At 42.8% G+C, this 26,770-nt stretch overlaps 2 protein-coding genes and 1 long non-coding RNA gene across 3 annotated transcripts in view; 2 read left to right on the top strand and 1 right to left on the bottom strand.

Annotated features, from left to right (window-relative positions):
- Qdpr (quinoid dihydropteridine reductase) overlaps positions 1-26,770 on the top strand; it is a 45,883-nt gene that overhangs the window by 3,306 nt on the left and 15,807 nt on the right. The window lies entirely within an intron of this gene.
- On the top strand, positions 442-11,926 carry LOC143443096 (uncharacterized). The gene is made up of 2 exons (XR_013111828.1): positions 442-777; positions 10,928-11,926. It is a non-coding gene; the product is annotated as an uncharacterized LOC143443096 (long non-coding RNA).
- Clrn2 (clarin 2) lies at positions 12,370-23,116 on the bottom strand. Its single transcript, XM_034509458.2, has 3 exons — positions 22,582-23,116; positions 16,396-16,575; positions 12,370-13,010 (listed from the first exon to the last, which is right to left on the bottom strand). Exons 1-3 carry the CDS (start codon positions 22,832-22,834, stop codon positions 12,745-12,747), a joined length of 699 nt encoding a protein of 232 aa, XP_034365349.1. The 5' UTR covers positions 22,835-23,116; the 3' UTR covers positions 12,370-12,744.

The following is a 26,770-nucleotide window of genomic DNA, read 5'->3' as shown; positions in this document are numbered from 1 at the left end:
GAAAGGCAAAGGAAGATGAGCAGGCCATTTTGGCTGCAGGGGAGACAGAGCAGGGCCAATGGAGCAGGATTGGTAGGCAGCATCTAGTGGCTGAAAGCTTGGTGGCCCTCTGGGAAGAGCTGAAGCAAAGATGAGGTGTGGGGAATAGCCATGCCAGTTGCGAGATGGGTTTGGCAATGGACTGAATTTGAAGAGTGAAAGAGATTTAAAACTAAGTTGTAGACATCTAGATTAAGCAACAAAGCAGATTATGCCTTGATTTTTAAAAATAAATCTCCTAGGCTGGCATTAAACTTGATATGTATGTAAAGGTAATATTGGATTGCTGATCCTCCTGCCCGCACCTTCTGAATGCTAGGATTGCAGGCATGTGCCACCAGACCTAGCGTTATGCGGTACTGAAGATTGAACTCAAGGCTTCGTCTATGTAGTAGTAGGCAAGCAGTCTACCAACGGGGCTGCATTCCCAGTCCTATATGTCCTGCGTTTAGCTAGACAGAGATTCTCTCAGGAAAGCCGGGAAGACAGCCCTGTGTTTCCCAAGTTGATCTGAAGAACCTTGGGCCACCCAAGAGGGAGCATGCAATAGGCGTTTAGAAGAGTAGGCGGCAGCTCAGGTGAGCTATCCTGGTGTACTGCCAAGGAGTGACGCTGGAGCACATTACTGCGCATGAGCCAGGGAGGCATGATTAGCCAGGAAGCGCTCCTAGCCTGTGAACACCACCCGAGTAACCAAAGGACAGGAGAGGAAAAGAGCCCGGGAAGTAGTCCAGACAGGTAGGCGGTAGACCCTGATGAAAGGGCAGGAGGGTGAGGAAAAGCCGCCCAACAAGAATAACGACCTAAGAATTCTACAGGTTTACAATGTGAAGGTCATTCTTTATCTTGGCAAGAGAGAGAGAGAGAGAGAGAGAGAGAGAGAGAGAGAGAGAGAGAGAGAGAGAGAGAGAGAGAAAGCAATGGTTGATGTCATCTCCCACGGGGCCTGTAGAAATGTAGGGCAGACCAACACACCACTTCTCTGTTCAAAACTCCAGGCCTTCCCAGCTCTTTGCTTAGCAGACTCACAGGAAGCTCACACAGCCCTGGCGTTGTGTGAAGCTCTCCACCTCCAAACAACCACATGTGGGCGTCATCTTTGAATCTCTGGTCGGTCACACTGACTCCTTACAGTTGCTGGGAAAGCCAGCGTCTCCTGCCACAGGGTCCTGGCACCTGTTTGCTCAGTCAGGAATGATGCTCTTAGATTCTGCTGAACTCACATCCCTGCTTTATACCGGGTTTTCCTCAAATGCTACTTGTGAGTGTTCTCAGCTGACACTTTATTTAAATCATAGACTCCCTGAAAGCGCCATCCTTATTTCCTAACTTTATTATTTTTCATAGCGTCACTTACCATTATTTTTAAAATTTCTCTCAGCGTCTTCACAGTACAAGAAGAGTAGTGTACCAACTTTATAAAGGCTGTGAGAAACAGTCGGTGCATCAAAAGCCCTTTGTATAGAGATTTGCCCATCAAATGGGCTCAATCACACTGGCAATAACTGAGTCCTCTCAATCTTCAAATACAGACTAGAGGTTGATACAGAGTTTAGTGTCTGGCATACTTTTAGTATCTGAGAGAACTTGGATGTAGCTGACAGTGGCTGTGTCTGTGAAGGTGTGAATACAGCACTCTTCACTGTGGCTCATCCTTTCCACAGTGACTGAGAATTACTTCTCCACCATCCAATAATTCTGACACCTTCACAATACTTTTCACAGCAACTACAGCATCAGTGTCAAACTTGTACAATCGTTAACTTCTACCAGTATTACAGTTGGACAGCTGGCTTATAGACACATACAGAATCTCAAGGGAGTAGAGTTTGCTGGGGTTTTGTTAACACTGGGGGTTTGCATCAGCTTAGATGTTTCTCTGTCTTGAGAGGATGCTCTCTTGTCAGTGTGAGTCACTGTTCTCCGCTGTGGGTGGCAGAGACTGGAGATCAAGCCTCCACACTAGGGAGGTATTTTCTTTGGCTGCAGTTCAATAGGCGGTTTGCACTGCATTATTCTCTAGCCTGGCGTGTTGCTTGTGCAATGGGGATGCTTACAATGCGAGCCTGTCTTGGGGCCTGTTAATTAATCCATCTTCACTCCTTGGGTGGTGACCTAGGAATGTGCATGAAGTGATCTTTGATAGGCAGAACCATGTCCAAAAGCGTAATTTCACCCAAGTGTTTAATGAAGATACTGACTTCCCAGTTTCACCCTGGCCCCATCCCTCAGAACCTCTAACATATAGCCTGAAAATCTGCTATTTTAAAACACTTTGTAAGGCCAGTTTAATACTTGTTAATTCTGTTCTTAATTCTGTAAACTCTGGTCAGTGCCGGACAATATGAGTAAAATACAGCCGTAGACAGAAGCAACCGCTTCCATCTATGCTCAGATTCAACCCAAGGAAAAGTGTGTGTGTGTATGTATGCGTGTGCACGCACACATGCACACGTGTGACAGATGTATATCCTGTAGTGCACACTTGTCAAGGAGCAGGTCTGACTATGCTAGAGCACAGGATTATGTCATCTGGCTGCTGAGAAGAGACTGGCTCAGCAAATAAATAGATTCCACTTTTATTAGTTCTCAAGTAAGAAGAATGCAACCTCACGCTTCCCTCCTGTGCTCTTGAGATCTGTGTGTTTGGTTGATGCTCTTACTAGAGGGGTCTGCTGATTACTTACAGATTCAGGCAATTCTGCACTTATACTGGAACATGCAGGCTGAGGGTCAGTCTGCCTGAGCTTAGGAATAAGTTCATCACAGGCATCCCTGGTATGGCTCACACAGCACTACCCTCTGTACTAGGGGAGTATCTCACAGGCATAGGGAGACTTAGAATGCCTAACTGCAAGGAGGTACAATTGTCTACAAGTCCTGTGAAAAAGATACACTTTCTGATTCTGTAGGACTGGGGTGGTCCTGAGATGCCTTTGTATCAAGTTCACTGCTGCCGCCGCCGCTGCTGCAGCTCCAAACCTCACTGAGTAGTGGCCTTGCATTTTCTTTCTTCTTCCCTTTTGTATTTCTTCCTGCTTTCCTCCTTTGCCTCTTCCTCCCCTCTCCTATCTCTGTGTGCATGTGTTGTCTCTCTCTCTCTCTCTCTCTCTCTGTCCCTCTGAGTGTGTGTGTGTATGTGGGTGCAGTGTGTTTTGAATGCACCCATATATTCACATGTTCAGACACCAGTGCCTTCCTCTCTCAACCCCCACCTTATTTTCTGAGACAGAATCGCTCAATAAACCGTAATTAGTTTTCAAAGCATTTTAGCTGGGACTGGATGAAGCTTAATGATGCTTCAGCATTTGCCTAACATGAGCAGGGACTAGTGTTTGGGTCCTATAAACAAAATACTCCTGATAGATAATTCTGAACTTTGGCCAGGGCACTTTGAACTTTGCTACTGGAATAAGTTCTTGTGTGTGCCCCCATATTGATTTCCTTACTCTCTTCAAACGATGTGACATATTGATTCATCATAGTAGTTTAGGAAACCGAGAATTTAAGAAAAGAAATAAAAACATAAGCAATGTTTTAATCTTTATTTTTTCCTCTTAATTTTGCATTTTATTAGTTTTGTATTATTAGAATGACAGGGACTCCCCCGAAAGGAAGACATTTATAGGCAAAATATGGGGCTGGAGATATGACTTGGTGGTTCAATTCCCAGCAACCACACGGTGGCTCACAACCATCTGTAAGAGAATCCAATGCCCTCTTCTGAAGACAGCAACAATGTCCTTATAGGCAAAATATTGAGCCCTGTCATTTGTCATTATGCTTGACAGATTATCATTTTAGGTCCCTCTGTTGCTGCAGAAGCTCAGAAAGACTTTTGTTATGTACTGATGACGGGTAAGATGTCAGCTCTCTACAGTCCTTTCTCTGAGTCCATGGTCCCGCAACACCCTGAGAAATGACCTACTATACATAGAAATACTGCACAAAATGTGAAAAGGTTTTTTAAAATTCAGTTGAGACTGGAAAGTGGAAGTTAGTATGTTAGAATTATGATTCAATGTCTATTCATCATCCAGCCATCCTGCAAGCCAGGCCTTAGGATAATAAATTGATAGGTGATAGTCTGCCTCCCCCTAGTGGTGAAGATGGCTCTGGTACTTGAGTTCCGCATGTGTTTAGCGCCAGAATCACTTATGAGTTATTTTTGAGTTAGTGACATGGATTGTTTTTCTTATGACAGTGGCAACATATATGTTTGTGACACTGTCATATTGTTGAAACCACTTTGCACTTACTTAACAACCGAATCAATAACACCTAAGGCAATCAAAGCTCGTGACCTGTCTAATTTCTTTCTGACTCAAGATTTCAACTCCTGAAAGAAATCATTTCTGATTTGCTGGAAAGAAGTCTTAAGGAAATGCTTGTGCTTGTGTTACTTACTGTCCTAGGTAGCTTCGACTGTTAACCTGAAGTGGAGTCACCTGAGGAGAGAGCCTGAACTGAGAACTCTCCTTCCCTACCCCTTTCTTTCCCCAGTCAAGCTGGTGTCGGACATTACTTAGGGGAGGTTTGTTATGCCCTGCTCAGGTGACCAAGTTCGAAGAGGTGGCCCTGTTTCCACATGTTTGGCCAGTTCAAACTTCACTGCTATAACTGTGCCCATTCCTTTCTAGCTTTGAAAATAAAATCAGCCAAGCACTTCCGTACCAACAGTTTCTCTGGAAACTCCCTCTTGCCCTGGCACATGGTTACTGCTAATTATTTCATTTTTTTGAAACTTACCACTGGTGGAGCAAGGCTGTGTCAGGATGGAGTTGGTCCAGTGCCCAACCTTTTGTTATGATCCAATGAATTATCTGTGCTTCTGCCTCCAAACAAAGTCATATTTATCTTTGTATCTTCGGAACCGAGCAGTACTTGAGGGATAGTGTAATGCTCCCAAGATATCGAGAGTAACGCTAAAATAGTTGGATTTAGGAGAGAACAGAGCAAGTACAATACCACACACACCTGAAGGTATTACATTAAGACCATCTTTGCTAAAGGACAGGGAGAATAGGGCACAGGGTTCAAGGTTTGGCTGAAGCAATATCAGATCAAGCTGGTATTCTGGAAACATGTTAACCAGCACACAGACTACATTGTTGCAGTCTCTGTGCTTTTAATTATATTCGAACTGTTCCCCTGCAAGAAGAAAAAAAAAAACAAAACGAACTCACATCTGTTTGAGATCAAGATCTGCAGGTGCAAGAAGAAGTTGGCAGGTGATAATGAGCCAAGATGTTGCTTCTGCAGGGGGCGAGGGAAGCTTGTTTACTTTGCATTTTGTCACATGAACCCTTTGTGGGAAACAATGACTATGACACCCACCTCTTTTGGGGGAGAAGCCAAGATGAGGGTGCTGACTGCCTTGGCTTGTTAGTCCTTGCAATGGGTCTCAGTTTCCAAGGGATAAAACCCCCATTCAGCTGTGAGAAGTAACAATCGGATCACAAAGGGGGTATGGTCATTTGTCATCCTTTGGCTCAGATTCTGTAAACCGATTCTTCTTTAACAATGGCCGGAACAAGAGATCACAGGAACTGATGGCATTGTCTGATGTGAGACGCCTGGAAATTTCCACTACAAGGGGATGATGTCATAGGACTTGATACCAAATTTAGCCATTAAAGAAATTTAAGGATGAAAAATACATACAAGTAAGAAGTAGATTTGATGTTTTCTCATGTGAAGAATACAGACTAAAAATAAGTACATGGTGGATCGATAGATGTGGAATACTGTGATAGCTTATCTACAAGAGTCAAAGGTTGAGGTATACAGTCCTATACCAATGGACGAGCCTTCAAAACATTTGGCTGAATGGAAGGTCACACACTTAATATTGTATTTCTTTGGAATGACAAGAATCCTCAGATCTGTAGTATGGCTAGAAAATGAGTGGTTGCCAAGTTGTGTGCAGAGAGAGAGAGAGAGAGAGAGAGAGAGAGAGAGAGAGAGAGAGAGAGAATGGGAGTTTGTTTGGGGGGTGATGACAGTGCCCTTAGACCATGATTCTGGAATCACAATGAAAATGACCAAGTTGTCCATTTCATTTTTATATAGTTTTTAATTATATGTTTGTATGTGGTCCATATGGGGTGTATGGATGTAAGTAGAGTTGACTTTAGAGTCCAGAAGATGTTGAATTTCTTGGAACTGGAATTACAGGAGGTTGGGAAGCACCCAACATGGGTACTTAGTGCTGAACTAGAATCCTCTGCATACACTTAATACTGACTATCAGGAGAAAAGTAGTACATTGAAGAAACGTGGCTGTATCACTCAGTGAATGTCAGCACTATGATGAGCAGGAGACGAGGGTTCTGTGGGTCATTTGTAGGATGGGCACAAGTCACTTTGCAGATAGATGTCTGTATCAAGGATGCAATCCAAGTCTGAAGGGGAAGAGCAGGAACACTAAACTGAGGGAGACCCTATTAAGCAGATCTGTGTTATTGAAAAACATCAAGGTCATCAACAATGACCCAAGGACTTTTGTGTATAAAGGAAAGTAAAGAACTGCACAGCCTAAATGTAACCTGGTCCCTGCATCAGGAAAAAATATAAGAAACCACAATCGTAGGGCTGAGGCAATGGCTCAGTGGATACTGTGCTTAATATGTAAGCCCGAGGACATAGGATCGCCAGCAAATTGGAGTAAAAGCTGTAGATAGGAGAACAGAACTGTGGCAACATTAATTTCCTGAGTTTGATCATTGTACTGTATTTATTTAGCTTTTTGGGAATACAGATAGAAGTATTTACAGGTAAGGGCTATCTGCACTTAATACTCAAATGGTTTGATAAAAAAAAAAGTTATGTGTATGTGGCATGCCCAACCACAAAACACAAGAAACATTATTCTTTAAAAATTATTGTAGAACTTTGAATAGCCTGTCTGAAAAGCAAAGTCCCCCTTAACAACACAGCTGGTAGACAGCAATCAAATACAGAGGCACCTCCTAGATGAGTCAGCGTTGTGGTACCCAGGAGAAGAGCATCCCCATCATACAGACTTCCCTGAGAACAGTGTGTTTCTGTTTCCAGCAGTGCCAAGAAGCCTTTGAGAGGGCGCTTCATGCTCTCCGCCTCATACCTGCTGCACCTCACGACTAAGGTTGTAATCTACTGTGTCTGGACAGCTTTCCTGAGCTAAGCACAAACTCTTCTTCATAGGGCTTCCTCTTTTCTGCCTGATGTCTGGAATGCCTCTCCATGCAAATGACATATCCCTAGAACCATAAACCTCAGCCAATGAAACATCACCCTAAGAAGAACCCCTTCCCTCTTCTCAAGGTTTATATAGCCCTTAATTCACCCCAATAAAATGGATGCTCATGAGCTTCAGTGACTAAGAGAACTGGTTTTTGGTTTTTTTTTTTTTTTTTGGTTTGCCTTTTTATTAAATTATTTTATTTATTTACATTCCAAATGTTGCCCCCCTTCCTCATCCTCCCTCCCAGAGTTCTTCACTCATTCCCCCCTCCCCTTTGCCTTTGAGAAGGTACTTTCCAATCCACCATCCACCCACATCCATCTCCCTTCTCTTGGGCATCAAGTGTCTACAGGATTAGATGCATTCTCTCCCACTGAGGCCAGACAAAAGGCAGTCCTCTTCTACAAATGTGCTGGGGTGGGGGTGGGGGTGGAGGTTGTTCAAACTAGTCTATGCTTGCTCTTTGGTTGGTGGCTTAGTCTCTGGGAGCTCCCAGGGGTCTGGGTTAGTTGATACTGTTGTTCTTCCTATGGGGTAGCCATCCCCTTCAGCAAGAGAGTTGTTTTTTTAAAAGAACTATAACACTGAAAAACTGTAGCTCTGAAATCTTTGGCGACTTCCTTCCCTGCAACATTCCCTGACAGATGGAGATCCTACTGATCCACCTGTTCCTGACTTTACTTCATCCTTTCCCACCCGATGTGCTTTGGGCCTTGGACACCTCAGGGAAGATGACAGACCATATGTAATCAATATATAATAGAGATGATGGTGGGAATCTTTTCACAATGTTGAATTTCCAGGGTGTCTGCAGTGGCATCATCTTCTGTCACATCAGTAATCAGGTTGTGGAAGGTTATCCTGGGTATCCTGAGTCTTGGGTTGTGGGTTCGGCCATGCTCCCAGAACCCAGGCTCCTGACAGAGGTCTAATCTCCATTCAACCTGCACCTTTCAGTCAAGTAGGACACAGGTACAAGGCATAGGCCCCGGGGCCCTAGAGAGATTTACATAGTAATGAGGTACCTGAAGGTACCTCCACCAGAGGGTGGAGCCAAATAAGCATTCCTCCCCAGCCCCTCCCCCTCTCTCCCTGCTATTTAACTCAGGACTGCCCTGGGTTTTAGGGGTGTGCATCCAGAACCATCTACCATCCGTCGTGCCAATAAAGACTTTCTCGTGTGTTGGGGCTGTGCCCTGAGGAGCCATGGAGAGGCCTTTAGTGAGTAGCTGGGCCTAACTTCCAACTGGAGGAACCCAGAGCATTCCCAACCAACTACACACAGCGAGGCATGAGGAACTCTGTGGTTCCCCAGCCACTTTTACCTACATCCACTATGTAATGAGCATCAGTGGCTACAGAGTCTCATAATTGGCCAATGTGCTGAGCATAAATAAATGACAGCTTATGGCTGACATCTTATCACTTGTATCCGATGTCTCAAGATACAGGGATGCTCACAGCACCAGGGAATCCTTGTCTGTTTTATATTGCTATGATAAACATCATGATCAAAAACAACTTGGGGAGAAAAGGGTTTTTTTTCACCTTACAGTCCATCATGAAGGGAAGGCAGGAAGGAACTCAAGGCAGGAACCTGGAGACAGGAACTGGAACAGAGATCATGGAGGGATTTTTGTTTACTGGCTTGCATGGCTCACTCAGCTTGTTTTTTAATATAACACAGGATTACCTGCTTAGGGAGGTGATGCCACCACCCACAGTTGGCTGAACCCTCCTACGCTAGTCTTTAATTACAAAAATGTCTCACAGACCTGTCTACAAGCTGATCTAATAAAAGCATTTTCTCAGTTGTCTCTTCCCAGATGACCCTGGCTTATGTCAAGTTGACAAAACAAAACAACAAACAAACAAAAATAAACCAGCACAAGGGGAAGAAAACCTGTAAGAGCTAGAGGAAGGGTGAAGGGTGGTGTGGGATGGATGGCTAGGAACGGACCATGTGATTACTACACAAGATCTGTGTCAGACTGGCCCTGCCAATATCCTGTCACAGAGAGGGAGAAGCTCAGGAAGCCTCCATGCTCCCTGGGGATTTATCCGCAGTTAATGAATGTTAAGGAAGGGAAAAAAGTTTGCTTCAGTGGCATAGTCGCTGGGAAGGCTCCCAAACTCCTGCAAACAATTCCTCACCCACGCTTTTATTAGCAACCCCAGTGTCACTCACCATGTTATCAAAAGAGAAAAGAAATCATGTGAAAACATTAGTAATATTAGCTGGGTAGAGGAAGGGGGAGCAATGGATGTGGGAAGGAGCATAAGAGAGTGTAACCAGGAGTGAATATAATTGAAATGCATCATATAAATGTGAAAATATCATAGCAGGGTTCATTACCTATAACTAATATTTGTTAATAAGAAACAAAATCATTTGGAAACAAGAACAACCAAGTTATAAATAATAAAACAAGGCAACAAACACTTCCAGAGTTCCTGAAGTCATCAGGTAAAGTGTGTGTGTGTGTGTGTTTAAGTGGTTATAATTTGGGTGATAGTTAACCTTTGCCTAGCCCAAAGATAGAATATTACAAATATAGTCATTCTAGCGAGGTGGAATCATTGAAAAAAAAAAAAAAAAAGATGAATGAATATAGTTAATAGTAAAGCTTCTCCAGAAAAATAAAGCCAATAGTGTGTGTGTGTGTTGTATGTTTATAGTCAAACCTCTATATGTACAGTTCAGCAATAACGCATTTAGCCAGCCCTAGATCATAAATGGATTTGAGTCTGCCATGATTGTGTCTGTACTGAACATAGACACGTTGTCCCTTCATCTTCATTCCCTAAGGAACACAGCATGACAAATGTTTACAGCTTTTATTAAGTATTCTAAGTGACCTGGGGGAAAATTTAAGGTATATGCAAATATATGAGGTTATATGCAAACATCATGCCATTTTATATGGGCAGTTTGACCCTCCACAGAAGAGATTTGGGTACCTGAGAGAGGTCTTGACTGATTGATTCTTAGGAGTGGGTTATATGATTCTGGAGGATGATGTGTCCGAGTTCTGCAGGGTTTGCTGGTGAAACTGGATAGATCAGGAGCTAAATGTGAGGGATCCAAGGAAACAACAGATGCATCTTGGGAGTTTGTTCCTGGGCAGGCTGGGAGTTATATGTAAGGGGACCAAGGAAACAGCATAGATCTTGGTAGCTGTTTCCTGATAGTAAGAACTCCACTTGGGGGTTAAATAAACCACTTTATGTTCTTTGTTTTATATAAATAACAGTCACTTGGATATGTTTTCCGTGTGTGTGTGTGTGTGTGTGTGTGTGTGTGTGTGTGTGCACTAATGAGGGAGTCTGCATCCTCAAAAGATTCTGACTTCATTATTATATATCATTTGCATTATAATCCTCCTTGCAACGTTTAAGACTACCATGGGAAGAATTACCCTACAAAGGAAGGTTTGGTCTCCCATGATTTGGGAGAGAAAAGAGGTCACCTTAGCCCCATGAATGTAACACCTACATCATAAGTATTTATAAACCTTTTTCAGTGCTTGACCCATTGCATGGCTCCCTCCTTTGGGAATGCATACTCCATTCTGTTTGGAGTATACATGTCACTGTGCTTTGCTAAATGAATGCCTGCTTAAATTGTCTGTTCCTCTTTCTTGAATCCTTTCCTCGAAGAAGACAAGAACTGAGAAGAACCTTTCACCTGGTAACACTGATGGATGGATGGAGACTCGGAGATCCAGTCCAAAGGGAGAATTCCCTCGCCCTTAGGGGAGGTCAGGTCTTTTTCTATTAGAGAATTCAATTGGTTGAACGAGGCTGTTGAACTTGTAAAAGGTCAGTTGCAAATGTTAACTTTATCAAAAAGTGTCTTCAAAGAAGCATCTAAAATTTTAACTGTTATGGCCTATGTGAGTTAACACATTAGATTAACACAAGTTGCTTAGAAAATGTCACGCAAAACAGGTCCATGAAGGCCACATTCTCATCCCACTCAACATTCTCATGCCTGGCCTCCCTGGAACTTCATTCCTGTGTGTTCCCTCATTACTGGTTCATCTTGGGATCCTTTTCCAACCTTGCATCCCTCACCGCTGGAAAAAGCGTACTCATCTTTCACAGTTCAGATCAAATGTTAACTCAGAGAAACTTCAATACCACACTCCATCCAGAAGACTTCCTTCCTTCTTGTCCCTCTATGCTGGACTTTTTTTACATTTTAACATTGCCTCGCTTGTATACCAAACTGAAGATCAGCAGCGTGGGTTTAGAAGTATAGGGATTTCCTGAAGGTGGCAGTTGTTGGAAGGAACTACTGACCCTAGGAGGAACAAAGGGAAGACATTAGAATTATGAAAATGTGGAAGCTCAGAAATCGGTTCCATAAAGCTGACTGACCTCTAGAAATGGCCACCACTGGTCTGGTCCTGTTTAACTAACTTTGCTGGATGGACCACATGAACAAGAGATCATGACCTAGAAAGAGTGGGCATCAACTGTTTGCTGTTGACCACACCTTACCTGTCACATGTGTCTAGAGGTGGGGAATTGTAAAGATATTTTGCTTTGCTTTGTTAGTATGGATATGTAATCTATTAATGTATCACCTGTATTTTCTTCTGTCTTTGTGTACCTACTATCATAATTGAAGTAAAAGTTTATATTATCTAAAAGTAATATAGATTCTGGTACTGGCTTACTAGATTTCATCCCTCATTGCACCCACGTGTCTGTACCTTGCTTTTCCCATCTGTCAAGTGAGGCTATAATGACACTGGATACTTGGGAATATCAAGAGGATCTAGCCAGTTAATAGGTGGGAAAATCTTGGAATAGTGCTTTGGGCTATTCCCCGAGTGCTTGCTTAGTATAGGCAAAGCCCGGACTTGATCAGTATCACCAGACCCGGGAAAAACAAAGCCATGCAAACAAGCCACAGTCCAGCACATGACGGCCGCACAGAAACCCACACTTATTTCCATTCTTAGATACTTGATTCCTGTGTCATGTAATACATTATTATTTCTCAGGGACAGAGACATGATCATCGTGGTTTTCTTTGCACACCTCCAATACTATAGAGAACAGAGCAAGGTTCTATCGAAAATTAATGGAGTATATATAACCTTACTTGCAGAGAACTGTGCTTGCAGCAACGCCAGCACCGTTGAAACCTCACAACAGAGCATATAAAGTTATTCCCCCCCACTTTTGACAGATGAGGGAGCTGAGAATTAGTAAGAGAATTGTCCAGTGTCAGACACAGCTGACAAGTTCAGGAGTCTCCAGTTCATCTCCAAGGACATCAGAAGGAAGCACAGGTGCCCTGGTCATCTGGAGAGCTTTTTTTCCTTTCTGGCCCAATCACCTCGTTAGTCCCTCAGTAGCCTTCTTTTTACTACCGAGAATGGGTACATTGTGGAGTAAGAAAGCTGGAAAAGGCAAGCCTGTCCCCGCCCCCATTGACGTCACAAGGTCTGCACAGGAGTCAGTTATCAGTATAAGATGTCCTCAGGGGTAACGGTGGCCTCTTCCATTTTAGTCTTGATTTCTGGGAGGGGAATTTGACTGATTGCCACCACAACCAGGTTTGCTGCATGGGCTGAGGCGCTTGCCACACAGATCCAAAATGATTCTTCATACTGTTCTTCCACCACTACAAACTGAAAGATCCTCTCCTGGAAGTTGGCGATCCTTTCGGTCAGGTCGTGAAATTTCACCGCAGCCATGAAGCTGCTGATGGCTAGAGCCACGACTCCACCTGCAACCCAAAACAGCACCTTTATTTACTACCCGTCTTTGCAGTTGTGAGGTCTCTACTGAGGTGGCACGTCTATGCCGTGTGAAAGAAAATCTTTTGGGTTAGAAGAAGCGATAGAGCAACACGAATTTGAATTCACATTTAAAAGCAGTGGATAATTTACACAGTGTGAAAGGCAAGAGTGAGAGTTTTTTGGAACAAGAATAAGAATGATGAGCCGGGCAGTGGTGGTGCACGCCTTTAATCCCAACACTTGGGAGGCAGAGGCAGGTGGATTTCTGAGTTCGAGGCCAGCCTGATCTACAGAGTGAGTTCCAGGACAGCCAGGTCTACACAGAGAAACCCTGTCTCGGAAAAAAAAAAACAGAGAGAGAGAGAGAGAGAGAGAGAGAGAGAGAGAGAGAGAGAGAGAGAGAGAGAGAGAGAGAGAATGAGGACCAATGGACTTGAATCTGTGTGTCTCTCACCCCTCTCATCCAGCAGTATCCCCATTAGAGGACCACTCTCTAGGCGCCTGTACCTCTGTGTAGATGATGAGTACAGTGTAGAAAGAGGTAAGATCATATTCTGCAGGGTGAGGTTCACACTCTGGCTGCACTGTGAGAAGTAGCAAGGAAACTCGGGAATTCCATTTCTCTCCCTAGCAACTGAGGGAAACTTCGAAGTTGTTGCATAGGTCTCCCCCACCATTTTGATTTAAATTGCTAATCAAAAAGACATGTTGATTGAGTCTGGTAGTGCATGTCTGTCATGTCAAGGCTTGTGATGCTAAGACAAGTGGATTGAGAGTCTGAGGACAATTGACCTACACAAAGAGAATCAGACAGGGAAAAAACAGAGGCCTGGCAAAGTGGTATCCCAGTACGTGGGAGGCAGAGAGAGGTGGATCTCTGTGAATTTGAGAGTAGCCTAGTCTACATAAAGTTCCAGGCTGTCCAGGTGGTAAGACCCCATCTTGGAAAACACACACACACACACACACACACACACACACACACACACACAAACAAAAACCCATTGTTAGCTGTGTGTTTAGACTCATACCTGTAATGTTAACATTTGGGAGACTGAAACAGGAGTATGCCAGTGAATTGCACAGTGACCGTGAGATACAGTGTAAGACCTTATCTTAAAAAAATAACAGTATAAAGAGATATATTTTTTGTGTTTTTAAAAGATTGTTACATAGTCACTAACGAAAACTTGGACAACAGAGACAACTATAAGCAGGAGAAATTCAAACTAAGTTTCACCCTGAAGGCCAGACATACTTTGTACACATTAGTATATTTCTTTAGTATATTTCATTCTTTTAAAATACAATTTAAAGTTTTCTTAATTAAAATTTAAATTTGGTTTCTTTTCTCTTTCTGTGAACATTTTCCTGTTTTGATAAATATCCCTATAAAGGCATAAAGGGCATAACTTTAAAAACATGTACATTATTTTATTCTTCAGCCTGCCTACTTCTTTGAAGGATGGCCTTGCTTCTGGGACTCTAGGTAGTATGAACGGCTGCAGCAAAGCTTGTGTTCTCTGTATCTCCACATTCTCTTCCTTCCATTTTCTTTCTACAAACAAGGAAACTCTGAAATTCCAAGCCCCATTTATCTCCCTAGCAATCGAAGAAAACTTTGAATCCCTCTATGGGATTCTTCAGTAAAAGAATCTAAAAATGTAAAAGTCTAATTTACATTTTTATTCCTTTTGACAATATGTTTCCTCTGATCACCTATTTGTTATGATCTTAGCAGTGGAATTAGGGCAGTGGTTCTCAACCTTCCTAATGCTGTGGCCCTTTAATACAGTTCCTCATGCTGTGATAACCCTCAACCATAAAATTATTTTGTTGCTACTTCATAACTATAATTTTTGCTACTGTCATGATATGCAGGATATCTGAAATGCAACCCCCAAAGGGGTTTCAACACACAGGTTGAGAACTGTTGAGTTAGGGAGTCCCTGAGGAAGGACATGTATGGAAATAAATATTTATTTAGTGAGTAGAATTGAATACTGTTTACAATGAGAGTCTGCAGATATAAGACACCTGCAATCCTGGTGACTTTTGTGCACAAAGGCAGACACAGAACAACTGATGCACTATAATATATGTTACCAACCCAGCACCCATGTTTATACTTTATGATGCCCTTACACAGAGCAAAGGAGGTGAGAGGTTATTGGCACAGTGGAACCTTGACCATGCACTATGGGTTTTCTGAGACAGTTCTGTTTCCATAGGCTTTGATATTTTCATTATACATGATTTATTTAGTACACAATTAAAGGTAAATTATTGGCTAATTGTTATTAATACATTAGTAGCTGATCAATAGGAACACATACTGATACACTGCTACTTTCAGCAAAGAAAACATTCATTTCCACCAAGGTTTTGAACCCAGAGAGGTGCATGGGAAGGGGCGGAGCATAAATATTTTAATTTCTCCATACTTCACACCCAACTACGTATGTTTCAGGGCTTGATGGCCTGGGAGGCCTGTAAGGTGGACCTGTCCCTTGTAGTCAGTTTTGGATTTCCTCCCTCCTGGTTGTCTTTGCACTCCTGCCTTCTGTTTCCCTTGTAGCACTAGAAAGGGAAAACTTTGCTTAGGATCTAAATGGCTGTATGGACTGAGGTACCTGGTTGAGACCCATCAAGGGAAAGCTACTTTTTCTTGATCAAAATAGAATTTAAGTTCTACCTCTGGCCCTGGGTGGAGATCTGCCATTCTAAATTATCCCCAAACATTACAGTTTAGTGTCACTTCTGTCGAGGAGTTATCCAGCTGGCCCTGTCAATGACCTGACTAGGTGTCCACCCTTCCACATCCCTGAGGAAATCTGACTTTTGTGAGAATCTGCTAAGGAGATGGGAGAAGTAATCATATTACTAATTAAATCATTCTCCTATCTTTCCCCAAATCTCTTTCTTTTGTGTAGTTACTTAGCCTGCCCACCCTTCTGAAAATTTTTCCTCTTTTCACTGTTTGGATACTAGCCCCAGCCACAGGCCTGGGCATTCTTGTCAGGACACCTCGGGCTTTCTCATGGGCATCCTCTGAAGGTCCCTCTTTGACCACACAGCTTACCGACCTCCATGGCTGAAGCTGCCTGCTTTCTTGATGTCATTGTCTTTCCCTTCTCCATCTCCCTCCTCCTGGCAGCTGCCAAGGTTTACAGCTTGTCTGCTCTCATTTTTTTTCTTCCAAATCCCAATAAAAATGCCCTTTAGCTTCCTTTTGAGTCTTTTTAAAAATTATTTCATTAACAAGACCAACACCCCCCCCCCCACCAAAGGAACTCCCAGTTTCTCTGGTTAACACTTGGGAGTCCAGCCTGATGGTATGGACAGAGTTTCTCTTTTTTGTGGACTTCTTACCTGCAAGGACATTCCAAAGGCAGATGCCACCAGGGCCGTTGACTGCTCTGTAGGGGACCTGGATGATGTTGAGAATAGCAAAGCCCATGCTGACCAGAGCAAGGGCCAAGGCCAGGAAGAGGAGCAAGAGAATTGTGACATGGAGGCCTGCATTGAGCTCCTTCACCAGATGTGGGAAGACTGCAGAGAGAGAAATGATATTTCAAGGTCAGAGTGTAGCTTTTTTCACAAATGCCAGAACTTGCATATCCCAAGGTAAGCAAGTAGAGGGTAAGAGCAAGACACAAGTATGCTCTGTTTAAAAAAAAAAAAAAAAAAAAAAAAAACCAAGAGACTTCCTGAAATGGATCCATGGACCCTAGAGCTGCCACTTGTTAGCCGGCCAGCAATATTCTCTGTCTCGGAGTGGACACAAAATCTGAATGTGCTTTACAGTTGACACTACACTGATCCTGCAGTCCTGGGGTCTGATGTGGGCTGCTGCACTTCCCATAAGCCCAAGGCACTGCCTTAGCAGAGGAAATGTCATTGCTGCTAAGTATTAAGGACACATAATATTCTCATTGTATATATAATACTTCATGAAAATATTGACTTTCCATATGAATGTGGCAGAAGGGGGTTAGTGAAATACTCATTTGTGGTTTGTTTCTCTATGCTTGTCTCTAGTGCTAGTAGAGAAAATGACATGATGTACTAAGAATATTTCAAAGACTGACCTGGACAATCTGTTCTCAGAATTGGCGTCCGTGGGTATTGCTGTCATTAGTTTTTACTTTCTAACTTGGGAAAAGCATGTGGCCGCTCAGAGCCTCCTGTGGTTGCCAGTACAGTGGGGACTAGCAATGGTTGTGTGAGATAAGGGTACTTTCTTTTTGTTGAGCACAGTTATGGGTTGAGTGAACTCTTCAGGGCCATCCCTTCATTCAGTGTTTATAAGGGATTTGGTGGAGGTTGTCAGATTCCTTTACCCACAAGCTTGGAGATATGAAGTTCACTGTCTTTGGGCAAGGCAACCCTGAACTCTATATAGAATTGCATCCCTGTGCATAATGTGATATCAAGAATTTAAGGTCAGTTCTTAACAACTCTATATGGAAAATTAAAAGGATGAATACTAAAGAATCCCTGAGCACACTCCAAGGTTGGCATCTCTCAAGCCTGAGAACCAGAGTCTATTTTTACCATTTTAGACAGGCTTTCATTATATAGCTCTGACTGGCCTGGAATTGGCTATGTAGACCATACTGGCCTTGAACTCACAAAGATTCACCTTTTTCTGCCTTCTGAGTGCTGGAATAAAAGTGTGTACTACCACGCTGGGCAGGAGTAAGAGATCTAGTTCTCACCCCTGTACTGTGTTCTTCCCATTCACATGTTTCCAGGCACCACCCACATTTACATCCTAGGTTCTGAGTCAACTTTCTTTCCAGTTCTGTTTCCATTTGTCATTATCTCTGCACGGTCATCTCCATGACTTTGGAAACTTTGACCGGGAAGATGGGCTCCTTTCCAAGGAGTTTGTCTTTCTCTGGTGTGTTATTCCCTTTGTTTCTATTCCAACTCCCTTCTCTTGGAGACCCAAGACCCACTTTTCAAACCTCGAGCCTCTTCTTATTTCAGACACAGTAGCTTATATCTAATTGCCTGTCTCATCATCCCTATTGATCATGAGACCCTGAAGACGCATGACTAGCACATGTGGCAACCCTCACTAAATCCTTAAAATCCAAAATAGTCACTCAGATGATTGGCAAAGTTCAAAGCTCTTTGTTGATGGTGGTGTAAGAGAAAGGCACTTTTGAATCTTGTAAAGGATGCTCATTCCTTCCTCCTCATTAAAAAGCAAGTTGGCCAAAGGCAACATCTGGCAGAGCAATGTCTTTGCTAGTCACTGTTGTTCAGACAGACCAATGTATTCAGCGTTGAGTACATAAACGGACTGTTCATAACAACAGCAAAAGTCTGAAGATAGATTAATTTCTTCAGTTAACAAATTGGCTAAATAAATTTAGGTAAGACATCACAATGCAGATTTTAGAAAGAACCAGCCATGGGTACAAAATGATAAGAACCTATATTTGGGGTTGATTAAATGATAAATTGAGAACCTTATTAGGATGATGAAGACGATGATGAGGAAGAAGAGGGAACTTGGGGCACAAAGAGTTCTGTGAGCAAGAAGGTAAAAAGAACCCACTCCAACCTCCAGTTACAGTGTCTTAATTATATGTACAGTCTGTTGGTATATCGTGAATCTTTCTAGCCCTCACACTCATGTGTGGTACTTCCAGCTCAGGATACCCCATGGCTTTAATTACCTTTTATATATCACTACTTAGAAATTCAAGTGTTTCTTTGGGAGTTTCAAGGCAACAGTTCTTTCCATTAGTTTTTGAGAAGAACTCTACATTGGACTCTGTTGTACCGTACAGGGCCCAAAAAGCTGTGGCTCACTCCTCTTTCGTGTTTTTACGATTACCAAGAGTTTTAGGCATCTCTAACACAATGAAATTTAAGTTTAGCTTGTAGCTTAGAGTCCACAGCCATGAGCACAGCTAATCCATGGCTCCATTGATAATCAGGTATAAGCTGTGTGCAGGCACTTCACACACATTCCTTCTTCTGTCTCTCTTTTTCTCTCTGACTCTGTCTCTGCCCCCTTTCTTTCTGCCCCCTTTTCTCGGTGCATGTCTATATATGAGTGTGTACATATATATGATCATGCATGTGGAGGCCAGCGGTCAGCCTCAGGTTGTTCCTCAGATGCTATCCACCTTGTTTTTTGAGAGCCTGTCTCGGGGACCCAGAGCTATCCTATTAGTCCAGGCTTGCTGGCTAACAAGCCCTAGTGACCTTCTCATCTGTAGGATCCCAGCACTAAAATTACAAAGAGGCATGTCATCATACCTAGTTTTTTACATGGGCAGTGGGGTCAGAACTGATCATGCCTGCATGGAGAGCACTTTGCTGACTGACCTCCCCAGGTCACCCTCTCACGTTCTTACAGATGGGAAAACTGAGACCCAGATAAGTTAAATAGTTTAGCCAAGACCACACAGCCAGGAAGTAATGCCTTAACCATTCTGCTAAAGGGCTGGCAAGAGAGAAATCAGAAACCTTAGATAAACAAGAGTTTAAAAGTTTAATCACAATGCAGTTCAAATTCTAGAAGGCTCACTTTGAATTTAATTTTTTTTTTTTTTACATACGGAAGTGATACCTTGCTTGAATATCAGAACTAATTATTCTAACTATGCAGCATCTAAAACTTAGATGGTTTGTTTGTTCCTGATTCCAGAGACATTTGATTTTTTGCCCTGGTGAGACAAATAAACAAGCAGGAATTCAAAGTCTACCCAGGTTTTTTAGCCCTTGGGGAAATGCTTCTGGGGTAAGATGTAGGGAGGGACTATAGCCCTAAAACTGCAGCATACTGTATGTTAGGCACATTCATAGAAGTTATTTCATATATTGGTTTCTCTGATTCGCATCTTTTCCTTTAATAATATGTATGATAATATCAGAATAGAGGAAATGAACCACAGAGGTGGCTTCAGAGAGGAACATGCTGTCCCTAGTGACTAGAGTCTAGTCCAAGTACACTTCATGCCTCCTTTGGCACACAGCAGCCTTCTCTGGGCAAGCCCTTGTCTCCTCCGTTCATCCGTCTTCTGGTGGTGCCTGGCTTGTATCTACTCAACAGTATAACCAAAGGCGTACATATCATCAAGTAATTTAATGTTTGTCGCTTTCTTTCTGCAGTCATTCAGACATTACTTATTTCAGATGTTCTAGGTATAAAAAGGACCTTAGTGGTTGGTGGTGGAAAATTTCTTGGTTTTCCCATGATTAATATGGGAGTTGAGTCTCTCTCAAATGAGTCTCTAGGTAAGGCAAGCAGTTGCTTGTAAATGAGATTCAATTAAAAAAAAAAACCCTCCCTATTATAAGGTTTGCAATGCACTTCACAAACTGCTCTCTGCTGATTTGTGTACAGCCTTGAGAACAGGAATATTTTCCTGTAGACCTTCAGAAAGTGGGAAATGCTGTTAAGGATTCAAATGCCTTCCCCAGATGCTAATATACCCCATAGCTACTTCAAGTTTACATTCTACTGGGCTTGAGAACTGTGACCCTGAAAGAGAGGTAGTAATACATACAATGTCCCTAAACTACAGCATGCAAAGTGAACTGATTACAGGAAGAAGCTGCTTTGAGCTTCCTGAGACCTTTCAAGCACGGCCTCTTCCAAGGTACTGTAAATGAACACTTATTACATCCTCTGGAATGACCAGAGAACAGCTGAAAACAGCATTCTCAAATACCACCTAACTCATAGCTGAAAATGAAACACCTTCTATATATCTCACACATTTTGATGCTTGAGACTAGACTCCTCTAGGGGAAACAAGGATGGTGCCTGTGGATATCTTAGAAGGAAGGAGCGGGAAAGAGACATTTGAATTTTCCCAAGGGCAAACAGAAGGTACTCATTGTTACAACTCCCATTAGAAGTGGTTTAATTTCTGGGAGCTGAGGGTGGCAGGATGTTACCATTCAGGTACCAGTAGCACATTAAAGGACATGGCTGCCCTGCCATCCTCCCACATATTAAAGTTTCATAAGTGTCCAATAGATGTACTAGGCAGCAGAGCACACAGATAAGGTACAACCTTCATCCTCTCCTTTTAACACATCCTTTTCTTTATTGTTTGTGTGATTATTTTTCTACTTCGACTTTTTTGGTGTGTGTGTGTATTCACATGCCATGAGCATATATATATATATATATATATATATATATATATATATATATATATATATATGATGTGTGTGTGTGAGTATACAGTTTGCACATCTGAAAGCTGTGTGTGGGCTTTCAGAGACCAGAGGTAGATATTGGATATCCTACTATGTCAATCTTAGCTTATTGTTTAGAAATGGGGTCTCTTACAGAAGTCAGAATCTGCCTGTCTCCATTCCTGACAGCGCTGGAGTCCCACCATGCCTGAGCCACCCCTCCTGCCTCTTAGGCTATGGTAATGATGGAGCTATTTCCCCAACACTGAAGCTCTATTATAATCACTGGGTGAATAAAAATATACTCAGAGATGGTTTTTCTCAATAAACATAATGAACATGTATTTCTTTTCTGCATAGACATGAAGATCATTTGTATTCTGTAGTCAAGAGGTACAGCATTCTATTTTTGCGCATTTAATGAGATATATGTCCTGGCCAGGTTTTCAAACATTGCCAAAGTTTCGAGGTACAAAATGCAAGCGATGGGTAAGATTTCTGATCCCCATGTGCCAACAAGCCATAGATTAACTATGGTTTTATTGGATACTCCTGTTACCAGTGGTCTACTGTTTGATTCCAAGGGCTGCAGAATATTGTTTTACTTGTTTTGCTTTCTCCTTCCCAAGCCTTTTTTGGACTCATGTCTCAAGGCTTCATGGGACTACTCCGTTTCCCTTCTGAGGAGCTCTGAACTCTGGCCAATGCTGCTGGCTGCTCATCTTTAAGCCATCAAGTGCCTTCCCCAGCCTCCCTGCCAGGAAACGTGTCAGCTGCTCTTCAGTGCTGCCAGAGAAGTCCCTCCACTGTTCCTCAGGCTATGAGGCTTTCATATACATGGACGTGGGGGGCAGTTACCATGCTGCCTGGACGTCCCCTTCCACAGGCAGTCTGCACCTGTACACTGTTGCGGACAGGTTAAGACTACCAGAGTCATATGGTATGGGTTTGACATCTGGCTCTGTTGTTTCCTGGAAAAATGAGTGACCCCAGGTGAATTATGAAACATCCCAAGACTCAATGTACTCTGCTGAAAAATGGGCATATTCACCATGCTTCCCTTGAAAGTGTGTGGTGAAGCTTAAACAAATCAGGCCATGAGCAGCTTCTAGTGGGATGCCTGACACATGATCACTTGATATGTTACTAGTTACTATTACTAGAAGTAAACTACAAAATATACAAATCCCTACTTCTAGTATTTCTATCTCCTTTTAGAAAAGAAAGGAAAGTTCTCTTTGCATTGCTGTGTCGGAGATGTTGACTACCCATAGACTTTGATGCTATGTCTTACATAGGCAATATTTAAATCCCACTTTTAGACACAAGCACCCTGCTAAACAAAAAGTGCACACACCACTTTACATGCCCCAAGATACTCACTTGTAAATTGGGACTGGCGGCCCCCGAGTCCACATTGCCGCACCTTGCAGCCTCGGAAGAGCCCGTAGTAAATGTCCCCGATGAATTTGACCAGTTCTGGGTCTGTGGCATTGACCAAATCCACTCCAGTCTGACACAAGATTTTCCCACTCAACCAGTGAGGCAGAGCCAAGGCAACGATGATCAGAAGGAAGGAAGAGAAACTGAGCAGAGACGCCAGCCCGTACCACACCTTTTTGAACCATCCAGGCATGCTAGTGAGTGCAAATCATACACCATGGTTCTGGGCAACAGTTAGACAAGTGAACATACTTCAGACAGTCGATAATAGCCTGCTCCATACACGCTAACTCATCCTCCCTCGGTGCCTGCCTCCTCAGCTTCTGTTTACTCCACACACATCCCCAGCCTCTGCAGACAGTCTTCCCCTGGCCTGATATAGCAGAGTGTGTTACCCAAGGAAGTAACCCTATATCTCCCAACAGACTAGGGTTTCAGCAGAGGCTTTAATTGTTCCTCCATTCAAGTACTTAAGTAATCCTGATGGGGACATCATAATGACCAGAGAGTTATTATCAAGCAAAATCATGCAGAACTACTGACAAAGAATGTTAACTAGACTAGAAAAAAAAAATGTGTGGCAGAAACAAAACAGAAGCAGACCCATTAGTGCTCACGTGTGTTAGCAACAATGTGTGGGATCAAATGTCGATCTCTTCCAGGCGTGCCCTGGCATTTCTTTCTCTAAAATGTCACTGCTGTCAGAATCCCTGGAACTGTTACTAATACCTTGAACTGACCCTGGTTCATAAGACTTAAATCGACATCTATGAATTAAAACTGTATGGATTTTTCTGGCTGAACTATAACATGAAATCTATTTGTTGTGGCTGCAGGGTCAGACACTTTTATTTATTTTTTTCTTTGATGGGTTCTTTCTATGCATCTCAGACCTTGAATTTTCAGTCCTCCTGCCTCAGCTTCCTGGGTGTTGGGATTATGGAGTGAGGCTCCTATCTGGCTGAAAAGTTATCATCTAAAACTCAAGATCTGTCTGTCTATCTATCTATCTATCTATCTATCATCTATCTATCTATCTAATCTATCTATGTGTATCTCTATCTATGTATCTTTCTATCCATCTATCATCTATCTCTGTGTTTGTAAGCATCTATCTATCTATCTATCTATCTATCTATCTATCTATCTATCTTTGTGTATATTTATCTATCTATTGTATGTATGTATGTACTTGTATGTATGTATGTATGTATGTACGTATATCTATCTATCTCATTGGTGACTTTATACATGCATATAATGTTACTTTGATCATATTCTTCACCCCTTTCCCACTCTTATTTCCTCCCCACTTCCTCTGTATCTCTTATTTTCAGCAAGCCTCTCTGTCTCTGTAATCTGTAAACCCCAGGAATGAATAATTTCTATTTCCTATTTTATACCGTGGGGCTTTTAAAATTGTGACCTTCACTGTTTTACTGAGTGTAGGGTCCTGTGAGACTGGCAAAAGCCACTCTGTAAAAACCCTGGGGAGCAAAACTGGGTAAAGGCAGCACAGTAAACTCTCCAGTTTTGTCAAAGATCTCGGGGTGGGGGGAGGTGCTTCTCAAGTTTTATTGTTGGTCAGTGAGAACCTTGAGATTCTCTCATGGAGACATGTGAGCATGTTATAGAAATGACATGGGTCTCACTTGTGAGGGGACTTGCTACAGTGGCCTCTCCATAAGGGCAACAAAGAATAGCATTTCTGAAGCTTGTTGGGGGCTCTCCAGTACAAAGGGCTTTAGCATATGATTTAGCGTCTCTGATGCTTCAGCAGCCCTGTGGGCTAGGCCATTATTTTTCTTATGGACAAAGCAATGTGGACACTGGGCTGGAATGTAGGTCTTCAAAATACGGCAGCTTACCTTTACCACAGTGGCCTGGAAATAGAAAATGTTTATCTGACCATAAATGAGACAATACATACAAGAGCCCTGGAAGACTGCTTGCATATTAATGCATGGCAAATAATGTTAGCTGACATCCTTATTCTAACACTCAATGTTTTTGGAGGATAGGATGTACTTAATGCCTTGGAGTCATAGTTCTGTATATTTTTTATTATATAGTTCTGTATTTTTTTATTATATAGTTCTGTATTAAATGATGAACTTACATCAGATTTCAATGTTTTGAGGTTTTCAGAAAAATTCTATGGGATAACACCTGAGTTCTAGAAAGCTCATGCCATGCTGACTGAAGTGGTGGTCAAGAGGAACTCTAATTATCGAAGACCAGGTTCAGTGTTGCTCTCTTTAGGCAGGTGTCTGAGACTCCTATGCATTATTTTTACAGCCAGCCGTAGGATTGTTGTGTACAGGAAAGTGAACTCGCACACACAGATTGTGTGAAACAGTGCCTGGCCTGTGGAGGGCACTAGACAAATAGGCCTTTCTCTCGCCCTCAGACTTCTCAACAATTCTACCTTGGATAAGACAGCTCCCGACCGTGGAATATTCTGCCAGCCACATCCTGCTGTTTTCTGACATAGGTCTGCAGGTCTTATCTGTTACAAGTAAAAACTGTGTCTGTTGTGTACAAGGCACCGTGTGGGCTGGAAACGCACAAAGAAGTTCAATATAGCATCTCTCTCTCTCTCTCTGAAGGTGACATAAAACATCGATAGATATTGGTTCTTAGTCAAAGGTGAATTTTTACCCATCAAAGGATCTTTGGAAATGTTTAACGTGTATTTTTTTTTCCTCTTCTTCCCCTTCCTCCCGGCTTCAGAGATTGAATTTTAAGTCCTCCGGCATGTTAGGCAAACACTCCACCACTGGGCTACATGCCCACCACTCTTTATTTTGAAACAGGGTCTCATTAAATTACCTAATCTGACCTTGAATTCAGTCTACTGTCCAGGTCTTGAGCTTGTGATCCTCTTGCCTCGACCTCAGGAGTAGCTAGGATTCCAGGCTTGTACCACCAGGCCTGGCTAGAGATATTTTTGATCTCTATGACAGAGGGCAGGGGCTTGCTACTGGCTTCTAGGGTTCCAGCCCAGGGATGCTGTGAATACTATAAACATACAGGCAGTCTTAGTTCAAATTATCTGATGCTAAACGTCAGCAGTGCAGTTGTTAAATACCTTGCTCATGAGCAGAAGTAATTAACTTACAAGTGGTGGGTAACACCAGGATCTGCTGGGGATGGCTGGCATTTGGTGGATCTTAACTTATTAAAATATCCCTTGCTTGGGATCCCATGCAGCCAGGGACCCATAGGCACACAGTTTAGGACAGGCCTAAAACTTAACATCATTAAATTCGTGCCCCTACCAGACCAAAGACTGTCGTGCTAAATACTAATGCTATTTTAAATATAGTAGTAACTCCTCATCATAGTCTTTGTTTTAAAGGCGTTAATTCCAGAAATGGAGAGGTTTATTTAAACAACAGAGCACTACAAATTTTGTATCACTGTTTTGGCAGATTTTCACTTTTAAATGTATCCCCATTTAGACAGCAGTCTTCCTTTTGAACAAATGGAACAGACTTCTAAGATGCTCAGTGAATTTTAATAACCAGTATTGATAAGACATAGCTGCGCACTACTCGATGTACCTTTTATGCTCTTTTTTCCAACTCTAGGTACAGCCTATTATTCACATTTTATTTGCGAGGAAACTGAGGCACAACACAAAACAACTGAAGAAGTTGCTTAGGTCACGCAGCTATTAGACAATGGAGCCAGGCAAAGTTCATCTCTTATTTGGTAGTTAAAAATTTTGGTCTGTTTGTATTTGAAATTACTTTCTCTAACTTGAGCCCAGCAGCGTCTGCTCTAATAAACTATTGCTTCTGGCTAGGTGGTGGCGCTCCAGAAAGCTTGCTGCCTGAGGGCGGAACTTTGCGGCTGTCCGCTTCCTAGGAAGGGTTCTCGGCAGTGCAGCGAGAGTGCTCCGTGCCTACTGGGCTACGAGCGGAGGTGGGGCGGGTAGACAGGGCGCAGTTTAGAGCACGCGCCTAGGTTGCTACATTCCTATTGGCTCCAGGGCGGTGAAGGCGGGGCAGATGGGCGGGGCGCAACAGAGAGCGTCTGTTTCAGCTGCTTAGTTTCTACAGGTTCACTGAGGAAGGCGTGGCTTACTGTCTCTTAGCGGGGAGGGTAGGCGGGGCACAGTTGC

Source organism: Arvicanthis niloticus, chromosome 7 (assembly GCF_011762505.2).
Source record: "Arvicanthis niloticus isolate mArvNil1 chromosome 7, mArvNil1.pat.X, whole genome shotgun sequence".
NCBI classification, from domain to species: domain Eukaryota; kingdom Metazoa; phylum Chordata; class Mammalia; order Rodentia; family Muridae; genus Arvicanthis; species Arvicanthis niloticus.
This window is presented reverse-complemented; position numbering and strand designations above follow the sequence as displayed.

Bases quoted from the DNA above. Each gene is read 5' to 3' on its own strand.
- Clrn2 (XM_034509458.2), bottom strand. From the start codon at position 22,834: ATGCCTGGATGGTTCAAAAAGGTGTGGTACGGGCTGGCGTCTCTGCTC. The intron at 16,576-22,581 runs GTGAGTATCTTG...CTCTCTCTGCAG, and splicing joins CCGCCAGTCCCAATTTACAA to TCTTCCCACATCTGGTGAAG. The intron at 13,011-16,395 runs GTAAGAAGTCCA...TTTGGGTTGCAG, and splicing joins CCTTTGGAATGTCCTTGCAG to GTGGAGTCGTGGCTCTAGCC.